This window comes from Corvus hawaiiensis, chromosome 17, assembly GCF_020740725.1.
Source record: "Corvus hawaiiensis isolate bCorHaw1 chromosome 17, bCorHaw1.pri.cur, whole genome shotgun sequence".
Lineage (NCBI taxonomy): Eukaryota > Metazoa > Chordata > Aves > Passeriformes > Corvidae > Corvus > Corvus hawaiiensis.
The window spans coordinates 8784589-8805959 of NC_063229.1; the positions used below are offsets into that span (position 1 = coordinate 8784589).

The following is a 21371-nucleotide window of genomic DNA, read 5'->3' on the forward strand; positions in this document are numbered from 1 at the left end:
TTCATGACCTTTGGAAATTCGATTTAATTTTGATTTCTGCTTGTGGATTAGCATTTGGTCAGCAGGTTATCAGGCCAGGAGGAGCCACTGAAAATTCAATTTTGTTTCTCAGGAAGTTCATGGGGAAGAGTTTTCAAACCCAAACCCAAAATATCGATTGTCACAAAGGAACAAGATCCCAGAGTGGAGGCAGGACAGAAGCTCTCCCTGAGAAGCATCAGAAGCCAGAAGCTCATTCCAAGCACTAAAAAAGTAGGAACGTTTATTAAAAGAGTTACATGGCAAATGTATTCTGAGCTCCCACTCAGCACCTCACACCTCCTGGACAAGGATGGGGAGATTCACTTCAAAAGCCACATGCAACAAGTTCACTTTTTCATTCTATCAGGAGGAGTTTCACCTCAGAAAAAATTTCCCAATTCTACTGCAGCACCACATGCAACTGCTGTAACTGTGACCCCAAAATCACACCAACTTCTCTAAATTAATATTTGTACACAGAGCTGACGGTCAGGTTTGGCTTACACAAGTGTCAAACCGTACTCACACGAGCCAATTCACTTTAAAATGTCTTAAATATTATCAAGAACCTTGAATCAAGTTTAGGGGAAAAAAAGCAGATAATGCTGGTCCTGGCATTCCATCCTCACTGCTCTCTTCCTCTCTCTACCCCCACAGCCCTTTCCGTGCCTCAGGCTCCACAGCTCACACCAGAAACACCATCAGGCCCTGAAGGAGAGCAGGAAGAAACACAAACAATTATCTCCTGTCGAGGGTTGCTGGTTCACAACACACAGCAAAGAGAGAACTCTCCTGCAAAAGTCCTCATGTCCAGTTTGTAATAAGGAAGGCACAGAACCCTTTGGGAAGTGTTGGGGAATATCCCAGTTCCTCCGGACACCTCCAGGGTGAACACGGCTGGAACTTGGGGCAGTTCAAGACACTTTGAATGGTGCCACTGGAGAGGGCTTGCCTGAATCCCTGGATCCACATCAGAGCTGCTCCCACTGAGTTCTCCAGAAAGAAAAGAGGGCCTGGACAAGGAGCTGGGACCTACCCCAGGGCCTGAGCACTGCTCATGATGCACCTGGGTCCACACCATATGTGGGCATCACATCCTCAGGCAGCATTCCCTGACCTGAGGGAGGTCAGATAGAGCAGCCCTTTTGGTCTTTCAGGGATTAAAATCTACAGCTCTTGCACACACAGCCACCACTGGCAGGGTCCTGTAAACAGCCCTGGTGCCCTACAGGAGGGAACAGCCCACCCGAGCACTCACCGTTTTTATCCGAAAATCCACATTCACTAAGGGAATGCGCAGCACCTTTGGCAGCGGGATCCCGATGCTCAGGGCACCTGCAGGGGACAGACAGGTCCTTACGTGCTGAGCCAGCTCACACCCTGTGACAGAGCTGCTCCAGGGAGGACACAGGGAGCAGAGCTTCTTGGGGCCATCACTGTGTGCTTGGCTTTCCTTGGGTTCTCCATCACTGACTGTTGCCAGAACTGGTGCTGGGGTGGGATGGGGCAAATATAAGGTTGGACTTTTAGCTACATCATCAAAATGGGGATTTCAGGGTTTTAATGGCTCCTACACTCCTAGTACATCTTCCAAACACACACATGAGACCCCCTCTCCCCTCCTTGTCCAGAACTCGAAGTGCTCCCAAAATTACAGCCATCCTGGTCACCTTACCATTGATCACAGGCAGGAATTTTTCCACAAGCAAACTGCTGCAGTGGGGCTTCAGGACGGAGATCTGAATCAGGGAAGGAACAACCACATGAGCAATGCTGCCTGGCCCATGACAGCAGCAAGCAGGACCCTTGGGACTGAAAATTGCTGCCCACTGACACAGCAAAAGAACAAACAGTCCCTCTTCTCTTTAAAGTGAATCTACTTTTCTTCTTCAATTTGTATTCAGTCCTTCCTTTAGACAAACTTCTGCCTTGTGATGTTCCTTCTGCAGCTCAATGTGAGCTTTGCCCAAGCAGAGGTGAATAAACAAACAGATTTCAGCTTTACATTTGCTTTATTAGAAATGGCAGAAGGGAAAAAAAAAAAAAACCAGCAACAGAGGAATTGCTACAACCTACACCACAGAGCGGGTAACAGCTCTGACCATCGGCAGGGGTAATCCATCACAGCATCCCACACCACTGCCTGGCTCCATCCCTCCCTCCCCAAGAGCCACAGGGCATCATGCTTGGCTGCTCTCCCTGCCCAGTAAAGCCCAGACTGGTGTTAGAGACTTACATTACTGATGCCAACATCAGAAGACTCCAAGGAGAGGGAAGTGCTGCAGGGAAAGGAGGGCAAACTGCAGGTCAGACACAAGGCACCAGCCAGAGCTCACAGCCAGACCCTGGCCACCTCCAAGCCCATGGGCAGGGACCCCTGTGAGGCATCACCCACAAAGGGACACCTGCATTGTAACACAAAAACCAGGGACTGGCACACTTGCAAGAGAGAAAACAGAGCAGGAATTAGCTTAACCTAATTTTAATTTGCTTGTCAACAATGCAGCACTGCAGCAGGGCACACAGAGCTCCTGGCTGTGCCTTCCCTCTCCCTGCACAGATTATTCACTCTCAGGAAGGAGGCAGCTCTCCTCAGCTGAGAGCAGAGCTTCTGGAACCCTGTGGCAGCGGGGCTGGAACTGGATGATCTTTAAGATCCCTTCCAACCCAAACCATTCTGTGATTCTATGTAAAAGCACCCAGTCTGGATTTAAGGACCTGGTGAATTTGCTACATCTCCTCATCCTATCACTGCAATCACACGACTATCCATATCTGAAATGGATGCTTTATTTCCACGTTCAATTTCTCTTTTCTACTTCTATTGAATCCTGTTATACCCTTGTCTATTGAATTAAAAGCCTTTTGACGCATTTCTATTCCCTATATCGCTGCATACAAGCTATGCCAATTTTGCTTCTAAATCCAGCTCTTTGACAAGCTAAATGGCCCAAAATCCTCAAACCTCCCGCTATAAGAAATGCTCTCCAATCTTTAATCATACTTTGACTGGCATTAATGACAGCACTTTCCTTTACTGCTTTATCATTCATGTCCAATATCAGGCATTTCGAACCACTGCCCAGGATCAAAGTCAAGCTGACGGTCTTAAAATTATTCAGGTTACCTCATTCCTCCTTGTTATAAAACTGACACTCTTTTCCCCCAGCCTCTTAAAACTTTCCAACTGCTGCAATCCTTCCTGAACTACCCCGTCCACCTCATGCCATCAGTCAGGTATGAAATTCTCACACCCAGGAGATGAAATGCCTGGTTTACAGACATGGAAAACATTTCAAGTCAGGGGGCCCCAGAGCCAACATTGCAGCACAGAGAATGTCCTCAGCTGTATGAGGGGACAGCTCACCTGCCCAGGGCCAGCTGCAGCACCAGCCTGCCCCCAACAATCGACACGCGGACGTTCAGAGCAAGGTCCTGCAAGCAGAGAGGGAGAGGCTCAGCACACAGAAATATCCCCATCCCAGCCACCACTCACCAGCTGGCTGCACGCTGTTCCCCTGGAGAAAACTCCATCCACACTTACGGCCTTCAGCAGCAGGAAGTTGAGGATGGAACCATCTAAGTGGTTACTGAACAGCTGAATCAGGACTGAAAGCTTGACGCTGGCTTTGTTTTCTTCCAAGAGGATGAGTGGGTTCCCTCTCAACGTCAGTTTGATGCTCAGAGGACTGGTCCCACGGCAGGCGGAGCACTGTGGGAATTGGGGACACATGGAGGTGGCTGCTGGCACCCCACACACCAGCCAGGCAGGGGACTGGCAATCCTCAGGCACACTCTCACAGCCCCATAGCTCCACAGGGCCTCCCCAAGGTCACACACACCTTGGACAAGCCAAATTTACAGAGCAAACAGGTCCAGCAGCACGGATCAGCTCTCCATGCTGAGGGCATAAGGGCCTAAGGAGAGGTGGACAAAGAGGAGGCTGTGGGTGCCAGAGGGTGCCCAAGAAATGGGAGATACCAGACAAGGAAACGGGATATTTATCAGCTTTCTATGTCAATGGCTACAAGCTGTAGGAGATGACTTTCCCCTGTTCAGGGAGCAGGAGAAGGTTGGAACAGCCAATGGCACACAGGAGAGCGGGCACTGGGCAGGGGCTGTGCAAACCCCCAGCCCCTACACCCACTCCCATCAGCTGGTCAGGCAGCAGGACAGGCTCAGGCCATGCTGGTGCAAGAGGAGGGGAGCAGAAGACTGGGGACCTTTAGCAGGGGTATGATGGCACATCCAGGTGTCTTCTGGAGAGGTTTACACAAACCCTCGTGCCAGAACAAGTTCCTCACCCCAGCAGGAGAGATGGTCCACACGGCTTCTTGCAGGCGGCTGGCACTGGAGAACTGTGGGGACAGAAGCACCAGCAGCTCCACTGAGCCCTTGAGCTGATTTCAACAACTCCCATCCTTCCAGAGGCCCCCCATTACACAGCACCCTGAGCCTCCCACCCTCTCCATTGTTTCCCAGCTGTCTGGGTGATTCCAGGTAGTTGTTAAGGTAATAGTACCCAGCCATGGAAGGTGATGTCCCCCAGAGGATTTCAACACCTGCCAGTGTGTGAACCCCTAACATTTCCCATTGGAAGTAGAGATCAGAGGCACAGGAGATGCAAACACCCAGGGAACAGCACTGCAGACGTGCAGCGCCTCTTCTCAGTTGCATTTTGCAGACTCCTTGAAACGGAGCAGCGCCTGCAGGAGTCCACAGCACAACCAGTACCCAGCTGGTCCCAGCAGGTGTCCCTGGCAGTGTCCTTACAGACAAGAGCACATCTGGGCAGTGCAGGCACTGTTACAGCTTTCTGAGAAGAGCAGGAAGGAGGCAGTGCTGGGGTCGATCCTCTGCCAGCGAGCACACACATGCACACACCCAGGGACACGCACAAACAGCCCTTCCTGGGCAGACCCGAGGCCAGGCTGATGCCTGTTCCTTGTCACTTGCTCCGGCACGAAATACAGGCCCTGCTGCACTCACAACATCTGGCGTGCAGGGGAAGGTCTGTGGTGGCAGCTGGAGCAGGAGGGCCAGGACTGCATTGAGGAAGCTCTGGCGCATCACCAAGAGCAGGAGCCTGTCCATCAGAGGAGGCAAAGTGGAGGGGGATGAGTCGTGGGGAATGGTGCTGCCTCCCACCTGCTTCACCACACCCTGCAAAGAGAGGTAACAAGACATCAGTCCTCAAAGCCGCGAGGCATGTTCAGATCCTCACAGGAGTGCGGGGCCGGTGCCAGCCGAACAGCCCTCCCTCCTCTCCTCAGAGCTTTGGGAAAGCACCGGACTCACAGGGCAGACTCAGGGTAAGTTGGCATACAGAGCAGAAGAAGAAAAGCACACACAGTCGCTTAGTGGTGATTTGGATAAAGATCTAAGCACTTAGGAGCTTGCATTTCCAGGACAAGTCATTAGCCCAGCTCCTCGTGGGATTCTGCAGCTCCCACAGGATGAGGTGAGCACACTGAAAGGCAACACGCAGCCACGCTGCCAGGGTCCTGCTGCCCAGCATTAACTTACATCTAAATCCAGCCCGAGGAACTTGCCAGAGGTGTAGGGGATGCTGGCCAGCTGGTAGTGGATCGTTCCTGCTGTGCCAACTGGGATCACGGCTGCACACAGAGAAAGGATGGTTACAGCACCAGGAAATCAGCAGCAACACAACCTCCCCTGTCCCCAAAGGCCACCAGCCCCCGCACCCTCAAACAGGTCCAAGCATTCAGGCCTGAGAGGTGCTCGCTGCTACTCCAAAAGGCTAGAACATCCCCAAATTCAGCTTGGTGGGATCTGCCTTTAGGATACAGCACAAAAAGAGCATCAAAGACAGTAAAAAAGATCCAAAGGTGATAAAAACGGAATAAGGAGGTAAGGGGGGCCAAGGTGGGAGCAGTTCTCTTGGAATGCTGGGGTGTGAATTCCAGGCTCAACAACAGTCCTGCAGAAGTGTTGGACTTCTGTTGATGCACTGAGTGACTCGACATGGGAAATGGGACTTGCTCCCACTGTGGGAAACATGGGGAAGCAGTGCCTCGCCCTCCACAAGCAACGCACCATTGAGAGTGCTCAGGAGATGAATGTTCACCAGGTTCATCACAATATCGACGACAGGACAGAGCTGCAACACAAAGCAGAAATGCGACTGTCCAATCCCCCTCATCACCATCACCCACAGCCTGTCCAGACCCCTTCCTTTCCCCTCCAGGGAAAAAGTTGCATGGTACTAGGCACAGCTGGGATGCTGTGAAAGACTTGGGGCAGTGGAGCATCCCTGGAGCTGTGGGACCACACTGCAGGAGAATGTTTTGATCTGGGGAACGTCTGAGGCATCACCCCACAGGCAGCAGTCCCGTGGAGCTGCCAGGCTGCCCACAGACCCCGCCAGCCCCATGGCACATGCCAGGGATGTGGGAGAGCAGCACAGAGAGATGGTGCAGCTTGCTGTGAACTCATAACCAGTTTTTCCCAAATCTCTGTGTTTCAGCTGTGAAAGGAGGACAATCCTCAGCCGTACCAAAGCAGGCAGAGTCGCTGTCAGCTGGCGAAGCACCAGCTCATTCACTGACAGGGTGAGTAAGCTGGAAAGGAAAGAAAAAAAACTCCAAATCAGCACAAACAAAGCTCCAGGACAGGAGATAAAAAGATCTCCAGCCTTCATTTTACATTCTCCTACACTCTCAGTCTTCCCTTCAGGGCTAATGCTGCAGCTGATGCTCGACAGAGCACGGGCTGGAGATACAAAAGAGCCACTTACCCCGAGGGGAGAATTGGGCTCATTGCTGAGAATTACAGAATCATTAAGGTTGGAAAAGACATCTAAAATTGTCAAGTCCAACCATCAACTCTGCACCACCACCATGTTCACCACTAAACCATGTCCTCAAGTGCCATAGCTGCATTTTTTTAGCACTGCCAGGGATGGTGTCTCTACCACTCCCCTGGGCAGCTTGCTCCAATGCTTGACAACCCTTTTCGTGAAGAAATTTTTCCTTCAGCTCTCAGGGAGCTTTCACTGCATGAAAGGAGTGAGCCTCTCACAGTCTAACCTTGTGTTTGGTGTCTCCCTCTAGTATTTAAATCAGTGCTGTAGTTAAGGGAAGAGGGAGCTGTTAGGAAATATCTTCATGTTAGTTACTGGGAACAAACAATTTGCATCTGGAATAACAAGAGGAGAAATCTGCTGTGTGACATTTCCACGTTGCTGCTGAACAACTCGCTCAGGACGTGCAATGCCTGCAGCAGCACAGAGGCAGTTTTGTCCGATAATCAATATATTTCTGGACTGTTGAGTTGGCAAGATACAGACAGCAGGAATTCATAGGGCACCTGTTATTTATGCCCAAATTCTGCCTACAAATGTTTCTGAGGAACTGCCATGAAGCCAATTGTGTATATCTACACTCCCCTTGCCCCCCCCAGGAGTTTGCTTCCTGCAAACCATCACTTTATACCTGCAAAAAATTAAAATATGACCCCCAGAGTAGGTGAGTCATGTTCCTCTGTTCACTCACACAGTGTTTTTCAAAGCAGCTGCTGCACTCATTGAAATGTAATGCATAATGCAAAAATTAATTAGGAGAATTTCAATGAACTTGAAAAGTGAGTAATTCAAAAGCAATGGAAGAAAATATTTCCCATGATCATTTTACTGCTGTGCTCATCAATACATGAAGTCAGCAAATCCTTGCTGTCAAGAATTTAATAAGACTGAGCAAGAGATGGGACATTTGCATGGAATTACACACAACCACAGCAGTCAGAGGGAAACTCCACGTGCCCGGCATTCTCCTGGGACAGCAGCCAAAGGCAGAGTACACAACCAGGGAAAGTACTGGTCCTGTTTTCCTGGAATTCTCCCAGCCCTATTACTCCTACCCTTTGGAATATCAATTCTCTAGCTAAGTCTAGAGAAAGTGTGTTGGGAAATGTACCAAACCTCATGCTTCAGATCTTAAAATTTCCACAGGCAAACAGGGCAAATTAACCCTCATTCCACTGAAGCAATTGGCACTGGCAACAGGAAAGAAATTCCATCCCTGAGGCCTGGCTCTGTATCAGCTGAGCAACATCTGTGTCCTGGCCGACTGTCCATACTGTGGGATAAAGATGAGAGAATTGCACATTAACAGGAAACATAAATCCACAGGCACTTACCCAGAAAGGACCTTGATCTTCACAACTCCAAGAATGCAGAGGCAGTCTTCAGTGACAACCTGGAACGTGCCAGATTCAAAATTCGTGCATTTAATGTTTGCAGTAATGTTCACCTCCACTAAGATATCAATGAGTTCTGAGAGCAGGCCAACCAAGCTGCAAAAAAGCAAACAGGATGATTCCATCTCTCAGCCTCTACCCAGAGAAACTCACCAAAGCCAGGAGAAACAGACTTCTCCTCCATCTCCTGCAGACCATTACCCATGCCACAAGCCATCTTTTGGTGTCTGTTTTGCTCTGTGACTTTATTACAGGTGAGAAACACCTCAAAACCCTTAAGAGATGCAAAATACGTCAGGATAGGGGTTTCCCTCAACATCCATCCTGAATCCCCCACTCACCAGTTGCCTCTGAGCTGCAGTTTTGCCCCGATGGTCAGCTGGACCCCGATCCCTGGCAGCAGCACCACCGACAGCTTGGGCACCTGGACCTTGATGAGGTGCAGGCTGTGAACAACAGCAAAGGCTGGCACAAATTAAAAACACCTTCCAGCAGCTGAGCAGCTGCACCCAGGGAGGAACCTACAGCACCCACAGCACTCCAGCCATGTCCAGCTGAAGGCAAAACGATAAGAGACAGCTGACTAAAAGAAGGCAGCCTAGAAACAGATTGGGGTGGAAGCTGACTTTGGAGAGCCATCTGCTTTTTCCCTCTGTGGTCCCTTTTCCCTCCCTCAGTGCCATCAGGCATTAACAGCACCACAGAGCTGTCATTCTGCACCTGCACCCATAACCTGCAGTGTCCCTTGCCACCCACACTGCTACCACACAGACAATATTATTCAGGTCAGAATTTCAGTACCACAATAAAACAAGGATAACAGCCCAGGCCAACCATGCCAGGGCAGCTCAGCTCGTCTTGTTCAGAATTGATGCTGAAGGTGCACTCACAGCAAAGCACTTACTCCGTGATGCTGGTGGGAGAGTTCAGCTGACCTCCTTCACCCATGATGTTGGGAACCACAAGACCCTGCAGGTGCTGGTGGATGAGCCCATTATGAATTATGGCATCTGAGAGAACTGGAAAACATCAGTGCGTGAGGACCAGCACGGGCAGCAGTGACCTCTCCCCACTCAGGCAGATCCATCCTGGCACAGCAAAACCCCTCCACTCCCCAAAACTCCTCAGGGAGACGTCCGCTCTCTCCACACAGTCAAATTGCACAGGGATGGTATTTTACAGCTTTGGTGCACTAAACCAAAGCTGCCCTTGGTGAAGTAAACAGGAGAGGCAGCAGTGGAAAGCATCCCAGACTCCCAGTTTGAATGTCACAGTTTGGCTTGTGCACTGCCAGGAACACCAGCGACCCCACTCAGAGGCTGGGCTTCCATTCATAACTCATTTTCCCCTTGTCAAAGGGGTTTTGTTTGTTGATTTCTGCCTGTTTATTTTTGCTTTTGGTTTTTGGAGTTTTTTTAGTAGAAGCAACTTGAAACAAGCCTGAACATTGCAAATATTATCATGTCTGCTACTTCACAGCAGTGGTTTGTCAAATATCAGCTGCTCCAATATGGAAATGAGAAACTGAGACAAAAAGAGGAAATAACCCAGATTTAGCCCTGAAATTCTGTGTGGCTGCTTGGTGCTGAAACATGCCCCAGTTCTGGAGCAGAGATTTCCCTGACCCATGAATCTGGCGATGTTCTCAGGGGTTTTGAGCAAAGTCTGCAGCCCTGAGGAATTATGAAATAAAGGTGAAGACACTAAGGCATTTTTACTCCCCATCACAGTCCCACAGAGCTTTCAAAGCAAACACAACCTGTGCCTTTTTGTAGTTACCGTTCTGCATCGCCCGCGGGCTGACGGCACAGGACAGGCCAGACAAGACTTCCTGCGAGGGCGAGAGGAGGCCGCAGAAAAAGATGATTCCAAAAAGCTTCAAAACCATCATCTCCAGAAGGTTCCCCTGCTGGAAAGGGAGATGTCAGAGGGGACAGTGAGGCAAAATACTCTCAGAAGTGACCCCAGTGTCTCTACGGGGAAAGAAGTCAAGCAAGGAATCCCTCCTTTACTCTTTATCCGGATCAAAGGAGACTCTGCTCAAGGCCAGAGCAACAGGACCTTCCTCATGTCCACACACATGGACAGACTCCATGTGTGGGTCAATAAAAGCCCTTTCCTCATCCCTTTTTACTGGCCCAAAATGTTCACACAAAACGAGCCACACTTGACGTTTAAGTTATTTCTGTATCCCTGCAATGCACAGTTACAGGGGTTTTGGTGAGGGGCTTTGCCAAGGGAAGTGTCTGAGGGTTATCCTTGTTCCTTCTACCTGTCAAAAGCAATAAACTAAAGTACAAGTGATAAAAATGAGCTAGCTAGAAGTTATAACTTAATAAATTCTAACATAAATTTAATTATGAAATGGCAGACATGGGGAGGTGATCAGGAGCTTGGTGTCCAGCACAATCTCCAACTAAAGCAGTCAAGCACTTCCAGAATGAGGACCCTGCCACTGCACCTGTCACCCTGCCACCACATCTGTCACCCTGCCACCACACAACCAGTGCACAGAGGGTGTTACCTGACTCAGCTGCAGCCAGCTGGGACGGGCTCTTGGCTCCACTCAGGCTCCTCTGGACTCCTTGAGACTCTGCGATGTCCCTTTTTTTCCCCACAACTGAGATGAAAGCAGTGGCCCTTATATAAAAGCTGCAGCCAAACAGACACACCTTTTCCACTCAGCCTCCCTGGCCCACAAGCAGCCATCCCTCTGCTGCTTGTGAGCAACACCCAGCTGCCACCTCTCTTGATTTATACAAAGCAACGTCACCACTGACTTGACCCGCTGCCATTCCCCTCTGTGGCCTGCATCACTCAGATGGTGCTTTCCCCCCACCCCCAGTCTGTCATAAAAAGGATGCCCTGCAATGGTGGATCCAGTGGGGATCTCTATGCTTTGAGGAAAACAATATTTTTAGGAAATCATGAGAGTTACTGAAGCATCTAAACCTGGTGGAAGGCTGACTGGCTGCCTGTACAGGGAGGCAGCACACAGAGCACAGGAATATGGGTTCAAGGAGACTTAGAGCAGGAAACTAACTACTTTTGCCAATCCCTGAGGAGGTGTGAGACTTAAAAGGCTCATTCCTGTTTCAAGTGCAGTCCTGGGAAAAGATTTCCTTGACAAAAAGCAATGTGGAAAAGTTGCAGAGATCTGATAAATGTTGGTTTCTTCATTGATTTCAGTTGGATCTGTAAAGTGTCACCAATCCACTGTAAAAAACAAATTTGTATTGAAATGCATAAAGCCAAAGATAAACATAATTTCGAATAAGCAACTCTTATGGTAGCTGAACATTGGTACCAGCAACATGGATTTCAAAGGAAAGTCTCATCCTGCAGGAATGAGACTCTCACCCCTCAGCAGATGCCTTGGCTGGGCTTCACAGAAGTTTCCATTGTGCAGAGCCCCAAGAAGATCTTATCTGAGCACTTTGTTCAGGTCTGGTCACCCATGTTCAACTGGGATGGACTTGGCCAGAAACTGGGCAGCAAAGGGCTGCTGAGAGGGCTGGGGAGCCAGAGAGGGGCCGGTGTGCTCAGCCTCATGGAACATGGAGCAGCAGAGATACAACCATTCTCCGCAAACATGGGAGAGGAGAAGGAGAGGAGGGAGGGAGGCTCAGGGACAAGGTTGGCACAGGAACAAACACAAGCAGATACACCCAGCCTGAATTTAGGAGAAAGCTGCTACCACCACAGTGAGTTTAGGGTTAGCTGTCCCCTGGGAATACAGAAAGCAACAAAAATATACTCAGGATGCTCTTCAGTACAGCACAAGGAGTGCTCTTGCAGCAGCAGTGAAGTGCTTGCACCGAGTCCCTCACCGTGTGCTGCCCTGGGCTCAGGCTCAATGGAGCAAACCTCTGCTTGTCACAGAAACTTGTTTTATTTAACACTCAACCTAGACTGCAGTTGATGTGCTGGTGACAGTCTAGTCACAAAATCAGGGGCTGGACTAGATGATCCTAACTGGCAACCTATCCATGCTGCTCCTTTTTGCTGCTTTCAAAGATCCAAATGCACCAGGCTGAGCGGTCACCATGAACACACCCACAGGGAAGTGTTCACGAGCCTGCTCCAGCTGTGTACAGGCTGCAGGAATATCGCTGCTGGCAAAAGCCAGTTGCTGAGCACAAACAAATGTGGATTTCCAGCTGGTTTCAGAGTGCCACTGTGTGTGCAATAAGCACCCGAGTCGCTGTGTACGTGCACATGCACAGCACAACCACACTCTCCCAAGGGATCCTCTCGTTATTCCACAGCAAGAGGCAGAGATCTGTGTCCATACACACACGTCCTGAACCACACCTGAACCACGGCAGTGACAGCAGCTCTGAGGAACACAGCCCATTTTACACACCCTGTCCATATTTCTTCTTGCTCTGTGACTTTTCCTCCTCAGTCATATCCCTTGCCTCCCCTCTCATGTGCCCATATTTCATCCTCTCCTTGCAGCAGTGATTTAGATATCACTTACCAGGAGGCTGGATGCAGTCCTGCAGTGACAGGGGAAGATATATTAAAATAAAGCATTGCAAGAAATTGTAGACGAGATTGTCTCAGCACAACTGCTGGAAAGCAGAAGGGTTCAAGGAAAGACCAACACCCGCAGAGAAGAAATGCTCCAGAGCAGCCTTTGGCATCCTGCACTGCCCCAAGCTTGGGGTTCTGCAAGAAGGCAGGTTAAACAGCAACAAGATCTTTAGAGGAGTAATATTAAAGTAATTAAATATAATAATTTATGAAATATGATTACATTAACTGATTTTTTTTCTCTAATATTCAGAGCCATGGAAGTCTAGGGAAAACTTAGGAGAATTACACCATATAGGTCAAATTAAAATGCTGAGCAACACTGAAGATGAAATAAAATCAGAATTTTTGCACTACATTTTAATGACAGATGGTGGTTTTGAGGCATTCGAGAGGTTTGCGGGCTACAGGAGCACAACTTCTCTTCCCTGGCAAATAAAAAATAAAACTTAAAAAATGAAAAGAGTAACCTCATACTTAAAATTCTTTAATGGGCAAATAGTAACTCCTTATTAAGACTATACATAAACTGAATCCTCTCTCTGGAGGTGAAAGTCTGGTGGCAGGACTTGCAGGCTGTGATGGAGCTGCTCTGTACACATGTTCAGCCTTTTCCCTCTCAGGGACACCTCCTAGGAGCCTGTGACTGTGTCCAAACAGATATCGTGAACATTAATGAACTGCTCAGCTCAAACATCGATGGAAAGTAACTCCCTGATGCCAACAAGAAGGCAGCAGCTCAGGGGGAAGGAGAAAGCCCTCGGGGAGGAAAATGACCCAGCAAACTGCTGTGCTGGAATAGAAACTGGGAAACGGGCGGGGAGGAACAAAATAAGTTTTAAGCACTGACTGCAGCTGGGCTGTGAACTCCCAGCCTGGTCCCCAAAATGCTGAAGTTCAGGTGATGAATTGTTTACCCCACCCGGCATTTTACTGGGGAATACGGCAACACACTAGATCTGCACTGGGAGGAGGTTGGGCACCTCAGCCAGGGGCAGCTCAGTCCACAGCCTGGAAAACAGGCAAATGGAAAAGTGCCGCTCACTGCTCTGTTCCCTCTGCCTCAATGCGAGCCGGCTTGCTGAGGGGAGAATTCTTCCCACTCCTGTTAATGAAATTGCTCAGGGAAGTGGAAGGAAGGAGCTGTCTCTGAGCTCCCCAATGCAGTGTAACACACTGAGTTCAGCACCAGAAACACGGCATTAGTGCAGCACTGTCTCTGTAGAGTCACCTGTGTTCTGGTTGGTTTGGAATGGATGAATCCTCCCAGACTCAGGCTCCAAAACCAATTTCTAGCAACAGGATTTGCCAAAACATTAACTAGAGTCTCCTAGAAAGGAGATGGAAGGTTTTAGTAAGAACTGAAGGATTCAAACCCTCCTCAACTTTTGGGACTCGACTTGAGCCCAGGATTGATGGAAACCCACAATCCCCAGGGCCAGATTTACAGCTGGTTTAGCAGCTCCCATTGTCAGCAGCCCAGGAGGGCAGAGCAGCTTAATTAATACCCGTCACTCCTGCAGCACAGCCAACCTTGCCAAGCTCATGCTGACCCAGGGCTGCTGCTTCGTGCACAAACCCCAGACCCATGGCAGGGTGTGCGTGGGCAGACGTCAGAGTCCTCCTTTCCAGATGTACCTGTGTCTGATCACTCAGCCGTGCAGTTTCCTACATGGGGAACTTGAGAAGCAGGAACATGATCTTGGGGAAGGGCCACAAAGAGAACCTGAGCAGGGAAGACAGGGAGAAGGACACAGAGGCACGGGCAGCAGCTCCAAGGAGCTGCCTGTCAGGAGGAGGGAGAGCAGCAGCATTGATTTCTGGAAGCATCTGCAATGCCAAGCATAAACAGCAAAGCCGAGTAAAATCACTGCCATGAGATAAGCACAGATCGATGTCTCCAGGAATTTTATAGACAGGAAATTTTCTTCTTCTGAGACGCAGACGGAAGCAGGAGGAGCATAATGCTATCAGCCCCCAAAAAGGGACAAACTTCATTAGTCAGATGCAGTGCAGTGAGATAGAAAAGAAATGCACGGAAAAGTGTCACTCACTGGACACTCTGCAGTGCAAAAATGGAGGCAGTTCTGCAGACGTGTCTTCAGCCCTCGCCCAGAGCTCCAACACAACACTGACAGCGGCACAGGCTGGAGGGCTCTCAGAAACACCCAGGGAAGCCTGGGCAGTCTTGGAAATCCCTTCTCAACTGCTTTGGGCAGGCACTGGCTTCACCAAGTTTGGCAATATTTTGTCAGTGTCTGTCACTGCAAAGACCAAGGTGCAGCCAAAGTGCAGCCCTGAGCACCTTTCTGGGTGGGTATTTTGTAGCTGGACTTTCAGGTTTGGCCCATTCCAGGTTTCCCCGGGGCATCCTTTCTCAGCTGGCCCCACACAAGGCACACTTGGTGAGCAGAAGAGGTTGTGACCTTCCTGAAGGACTGCCAGGAGCCTCCAGTGATGGACCATGGGGCACATAACAGATGTCTGCCCCGTGTTAGGGGTGCACGGTCAGAGTCATCCCTGGGTTCGGCAGTAGCTGACCTACACCAGCATCTCTCCATCCCTCCCTTCCTGCTGCTGCCCAGCATGCCCCCAGCAGAGCCACGGTAGCCTGGGTTCCTCAGTGATGCAACGTGCACCTCAAAGTCAATTCCAGTTCCATGTTTTAAGCAAATGAATCCCTCTCCTGCTTTCTTCCCATCACTTCCAATCACTCGCACTGCGAGTGCTGTGAACGCCTCAATTCCTCCTCACTCTTCATTCTTCCAATTTATTTTTTGCCTTCCTCCCAGGCTAGAAAATGGATTTCTGTCCATTTTGTTGTCTCAGAAAGTGTTGGCACTGTGGTGCCAGCAAAGACTTTTTAAATAAAGACAGCTAATTCTATTTGACTGAAGGATAGCGACACAGACTCAAAGTCATGTTTCTGCCTTGCCTGAGGTTTGGGGAAGCTTTACTTTACAAAAAGGAAAGCAGTATTGAGTGAAATTGTCCTTGATCATCTCCATTAATTCCTGGGAAGAATTAGCAGCAGCTTTATATTACATTCATACATCTTCTGGAAGTAAAGATTTCAGGCTTTCTGTCTTATTCACAGCTTTTAATAGAGACTTGACACGGTCTCTTCGGACACATCATCAGCACAGGTGGCAGAATTAGTGCCCTGCTTTGTCCAGATGCTCCTCAGGGGATAAATTACAGCCCTGCAGGCAGGCAGGGTTTGGAGTCAGCGTTATGGAAATAAATGCTTATATCCAGGAAGACACGGACTGCTCTAAAGAAATTGCAGCTGAAACCAGAGAGTGAATTCATGTTAAACAAACCTTGCTGATGAGTTAATTAGCCTGACGAACACAGATGAAGTCTAACTCACCCAGGTGCCATTTCCCTTCCATCAGTTTGGTGATGGTGTGTCGATCCTGTCTCGGGGCAGAAGCATCAAAACAATCGATGTGGTTCCGAAAGGAGGAGACAAAGAGGCAATAAAGGACAAAGAGACATTAAAATCGCGAGCAGGCTGGAGGGCAAAGAACAGTGTCACACCTCCCGCGGGGCTCAGCATCCCAGTTCACACCTACAGCTGGTGCTGCTATTTGTGAGCACCCATCCCGTGTCCCATGCACCGAGGAGTCGCCCCATATCCCACGCTTCCTCCCTGGGTCCCCATGCTTCCACACCGAAGAGCCATTCCAGTGCAAAAATGGGCGAGGAGCTCAGCTCCCGGAGAGGGAAAGCGGGGCCGGGAGTGAGGAGCAGCCCCAGCGCGCAGGGCAGGGGGTGCAGGGGCCCAGAGCTAACCTGGGGAGAGGTTCTGCTCACGGGCTGGTGAAATACACCCACGTAGCGCGTAGCGCAGAGGAGCAGCAAGGAGAGGCCGCGGGGAACACGCCGGGAGCAGGGAGAGCGACTCGGCGGACGCCCAGCGCGGGGCTGGAACCCGCGGGGCTCGAACCCGCGGCCCCCGGGGCTCAGGGCGGCTCCCTGGGGCTGTACCGCCCCCTGCTGGCGGCGAGCGGCCCCGCGGGGCGGGGAGCCGGACCACGGCCCGGGCAGGAACCGGGCAGGGACCCCCGACCGCCCCCGGTGACCAAGGGAAAGGGCGCACGGGGCAGGGCAGGGCGACAGGAGGGTGCTGGTGAAACGCTGGGGTTTTGGAGCTGGAACGGAAAATACACTGGTTTGAAGGTTCCGCAAAAAAGGGTTCATGGAGGGGATAAAGCTCCTTAAAGCAATTCCCAGTGCGGGCAGATCGATTCCTGTACGCCAAACGTAGTACAGACAAAATAGAGAGAGACCATTTAATTCCCCTTTCACTAAGAAGAGACATTTGATACCGATCTGACACAGGTAAGGAGCAAGATGCCAGCCCTGAGCATAGACGCAGCCCAGGGGCTTGGGGCAGAGCCAGGTACCTCACACTACAGCATCACAAATACACACTCAGAGTGATGGGGATGGACAGAGGGAAGATGTAGACTAGAGATAAGGATGAAGAATTTTACAATGAGGTTGGTAAGACACTGGCACAGGTTGGCGAGAGAAGCTGTGGCTGCCCCATCCCTGGAGGTGCCCAAGATCAGGATAGACAGGGCTTGAAGCAACCTTGTCTAGTGGAAGATGTCCCTGCCTATGGCAGGGGCATTGGACTAGATGACTTTGGAAGGTCCCTTTCAACCCAAACCGTTCCATGATTCTAAGTTACAAAAAAAAAACGTGGCTCAAGGCTGATTTTCCGCAGACAGTAAAAGCAAAACTTTGATAGCACAGATTGATCTGTTAACAGCATCCATTAACACAGCAGAGCTCCTCACATGCACAAAGGGACACTCACTGGCACAGCCATGCCGAAGGTCCCGGCCACCCCACACTCTGTGGCAAAGAACCACGTGTCCTCCACCTGCACAGCAGCAAGGAAGATGTCATGGTTAAAAACTCACTGCAATACTAATTAAAACCAAAATAAGCTTTTACAGTTGCTTTTAGCATCCCATCACTGAGCAAGAAATACCCTTTGTAAACATTTGGGGGCACAGGTGCTTACAACTGGACTTTGTGCTTGACATCACCACATGCTCCACCAAGGTTTTTCAGCTGCATCACCCCGATACCCAAACACTGAATCACAGCGTGCAGCCCTCCAAACTGTCTTCAAAATGAAGAACAGGATTTTTCACGGCATCACCAGGATCTGGGAATTTCCAACAGCCTCTCCTGACTGCAGATGCTCAGACCGTAAATAATCACTACACGTTTTTGCTGCCACTGATATTTTCTCGCCCGAGGCAGCCACTTGCTGGCCTGCCTCCGAGATAAGGCTGGGGAGCTTCACAGGGTTTGGGCGCTTTGAGTGGAATCTTCTCAACATCAAAGTCCCAGGAGGGTTTTTAGTGAGGCTTTAGAACCAAGCTAAGGATTTTTAATGTGCCATACAGCACCCAGCATCAAAGGGACAGTGTCTGCAGAGGCCTGCTGTTAACAAAGTCACCGATAGCACAGGAATACGGCTGAACTAAACAGCTTTATCACCACTATTTTGAGCAACTTTTATGTACAGGAGATGAGCACTCCGGAGGTTTACTCAGAGCAGAGAATCTGAATAAAAAAACCTGACTCCCCTCTTTGCCATGTGAAATTAGTCAGATGGAAATGAGGAGCTGAGAATCTTTGAGCTTGTGCCGTGCAGCTCAGTATAAATATTCTCATTGAATTATGACATTTTGCACGGAATCAAGGTCATCGGCAGCAGCTGGCAGGAGAGCTCTGCTCCTCCAGCCTTGCTATTTCAGAATGCAATTGGTTCTTCTCTCCCAGCAGAAGTTATTGTAAGCAGAGGCTTGCTGGGCTGTCAGGGGAGGGGTGTGTTCAGCACGTTCATGGGCAGCAGGAGCATTGCTGCACGTGAAATACGCTGCGTGTGAAACTCTGGTAACACCAACCAGCACCCTGCAAATCTCTCCCTCCTGCTGTTCATTTCTTCCCAGGAACGACGAGCATCCTGTCATTCACACCAAATTCCCCACGTGCCTCTGCCACAGGGCCCTCCAGAACTAGTGGTGAAGAGGCTTGTGAGGAGACCCCAGGACTGAGGGGTGACGGCGCTGCCTTGACCAAGTGACAGCGACAGTGAGGGCAGCACAGCACCTCCACGCCAGTGAAGGGCACAGGTTTGGCAGCCAAACACAGCTCACACACAGGAATCCAGCCCTGCTCCTGCACAGTGAGCTGGAACACTCTCAGAAACACAAGCTGTTTTCCTGGGAGCTGGAGCAAATACACGTTTTCCACCAGTTGCCTCTATTTTTTTTAGAGAATAAGTAAGGTAAGCAAGGGCAAAGCAAAACCCTGTGGCAGAGCAGGGTCCAAGGCTCCCCTCTGCAGCATTCCACACCAAACAAAAGTGAAACACCTGCTGCCTCACCCAGGTGAGTGGGCATTAAGGAAATAACACAGCAAACACTGTGGCAGTGGCCATTTGTCCCGCTGCAATACAATGACAATTTCAGAACCACACGATTCTCACTTGTTTTTGCCAAGCCCTGATGCAAGGAGGAGATAAGACACCTTGAGACCTAATTTTTTAAAAATTTTTAAAGTAACGGTCTCCAGCATCTTTTCAGACCAGTAGGCACCGTCCCTACGGATGTGGCCCCATTACTGAGCATGACACTGACTGCATTTGTGCAAAGCAGCAGGTCTGAATTCAGAGGCTTTGGACAGCCGCTCCCCAGCCCTCCTGCTTGGCCAGCAGCAGATATCTGCTGTGCACCACAGCTGGGCGGTTGCAGGGCTCCTGGCTGCCACACAGCTGAGAAAATCAAACTAATATTATTAAGTTAATGCCAGCCCTGGGTGCCTCCACCAGCGATCAAAGCCACCTTCGGCTTCACCGACACACCATCACTTGTAAAAAGCTGAGCTGAAACAGTATTTCATGGCTTGAATTGCTTCAAATCCCCCAGGAACAAGTGTCAGGGCTTTCAATAGCTATAGTGCTAATAATAAAACAGGGACCTCTTCCAGTATCACAGCACAAACAGTAGTTATTTCTCTCTCAAAGCTTTGATTCCTAAAACCTTTCTTACATTCAGCTTGACATCAAAACACCCATCTCATTCACTCAGGCTGTCACAGGAGAGTTGTGTGCTGCTATTAGAATTAGCCCTGAGGTGAATTAAGAACAGTCTGTAATGATGTTCCACTACAGCAACTTTATTTCTACCAAACCAAGTAAATGAGCAATATTTTATCTGATGTGCCTTGGCTCAGCAGAGAACGGCAGCTGCTCCCCTTATGATTTATTGAATGGATGTTGTCTAAATAGCCAAAGCTGGTCTCTGAAGCCAGCCACAAAAACTCCCATTCCTAACAGCCCAGCAGAGATAGGAGAGGGATGTTCAAGTTCTGGATAGTGACAAGTTTGGACATGAACAATTTTATTTGCAATTTTTCCCCCATAAACAAAATGCACCAACAAGAAGTTGTATTAAAAAAAAAAAAATCTATAAATATTGATGCTCAACAGCTGGCAGCAGATGCAGGGCACAGACAAAGTTCTTCCTGTACAGAAGTAACAGAGTCCAGCACAGACAGGGAGTTTTGGGTGTTCAAAATACTGCCAGCAGATGGGGATGGGGGAAAGGAAAGGTGGAGGGGTCAGGGAAAGATGGAACTTGGAATGTCTTTGGGAGTGGTACAGGCAACACATCCCAGCACCAACACCAACAAAGCAGCACTCTGGAGCTTTCGCCCGGCCTGGGTGTGTTTAATCAGCAATTCCACAGAGTATGGTGGGTATGGTGGGTCCCTGCACCCATCATCCCAGAGCAGCAGCCCCAGCACCACAGTGAGGTGAGCAGGAAGAGAAGGGAAATAAAGAAATCACAGGGGCACCCACCCTCCAGCAAGCAGGACTGCAGCAGACACAGCTGAAGTGGGATTTGGGGCTTCTGGAAAACTGGCAGGGGGAAATGGATGCTCACATCAGCGATTAAAATGTGGGATATTCTGCCAAAGGACATCTCCTAAGCCAAGAAGTTGATGAGATGCAAAACAGGTCTGGACATTCACACGGACACCAAGGACACAGGGAAGCATTGCAGGAGCAGCAGCACATGTCGTGGATATCACACTTCATGGATATCACACCTCAGTGGGCTCTGACTCCCAGAGACTCTGACACCAGAACGGCGAGGGGAGGCAGGTGGGTGCTTTAACACGTGCTGCAAAGTGCTGGTGCCTCTGCAGGGCCTGACAGCAAGAGCTGCCTGCGAGGAGTGACAGTCCCGAGGGGTGGAGATGATCCATTTGGGGTGTTTTAATTCTTTTAAAGCCAGAGCAAAGGGAAAAGCTGATGAGGGCAGAGCAAAATCCTGACCAGGCAGCAAGTGCCCGGTATGGGCACTGCTGGGATCGTGCCCTGAGAGAGGAAAACTGCCCCAATATTTATAGCCTGAGGAATGCCAAGCACTTCATTCCACACAGTAGCTGAATGTTTGCTCCAGGAGAAGAACTGGGAGCAGGGGTCTCCGGGGATGAGGGACTGAAGGGCCTCCAGACCGTACTGGGAAGACACCAGTCCCAGGAGTTCCCATCTG

General features: G+C 49.9%; 1 protein-coding gene across 1 annotated transcript; it reads right to left on the minus strand.

Moving 5' to 3' along the window:
* Nucleotides 1-235: 235 nt before the first annotated feature.
* LOC125334996 (BPI fold-containing family B member 4-like) lies at nt 236-16728 on the minus strand. Its single transcript, XM_048322245.1, has 18 exons — nt 16576-16728; nt 16151-16196; nt 10763-10890; nt 10018-10147; nt 9143-9257; nt 8580-8684; nt 8179-8334; nt 6539-6602; nt 6079-6142; nt 5548-5639; nt 5011-5184; nt 4326-4379; nt 3566-3733; nt 3389-3456; nt 2258-2300; nt 1697-1760; nt 1280-1356; nt 236-729 (listed from the first exon to the last, which is right to left on the minus strand). The coding sequence occupies exons 4-18, from the start codon at nt 10127-10129 to the stop codon at nt 706-708; spliced, it is 1380 nt and encodes a 459-aa protein (XP_048178202.1). The 5' UTR covers nt 10130-10147; nt 10763-10890; nt 16151-16196; nt 16576-16728; the 3' UTR covers nt 236-705.
* Between the last annotated feature and the right edge of the window lie 4643 nt (nt 16729-21371).

Bases quoted from the DNA above. Each gene is read 5' to 3' on its own strand.
- LOC125334996 (XM_048322245.1), bottom strand. From the start codon at position 10,129: ATGATGGTTTTGAAGCTTTTTGGAATCATCTTTTTCTGCGGCCTCCTC. The intron at 9,258-10,017 runs GTAACTACAAAA...GATGTTTTCCAG, and splicing joins CCCGCGGGCGATGCAGAACG to TTCTCTCAGATGCCATAATT. The intron at 6,603-8,178 runs GTAAGTGCCTGT...TTTCCTTTCCAG, and splicing joins AAGATCAAGGTCCTTTCTGG to CTTACTCACCCTGTCAGTGA.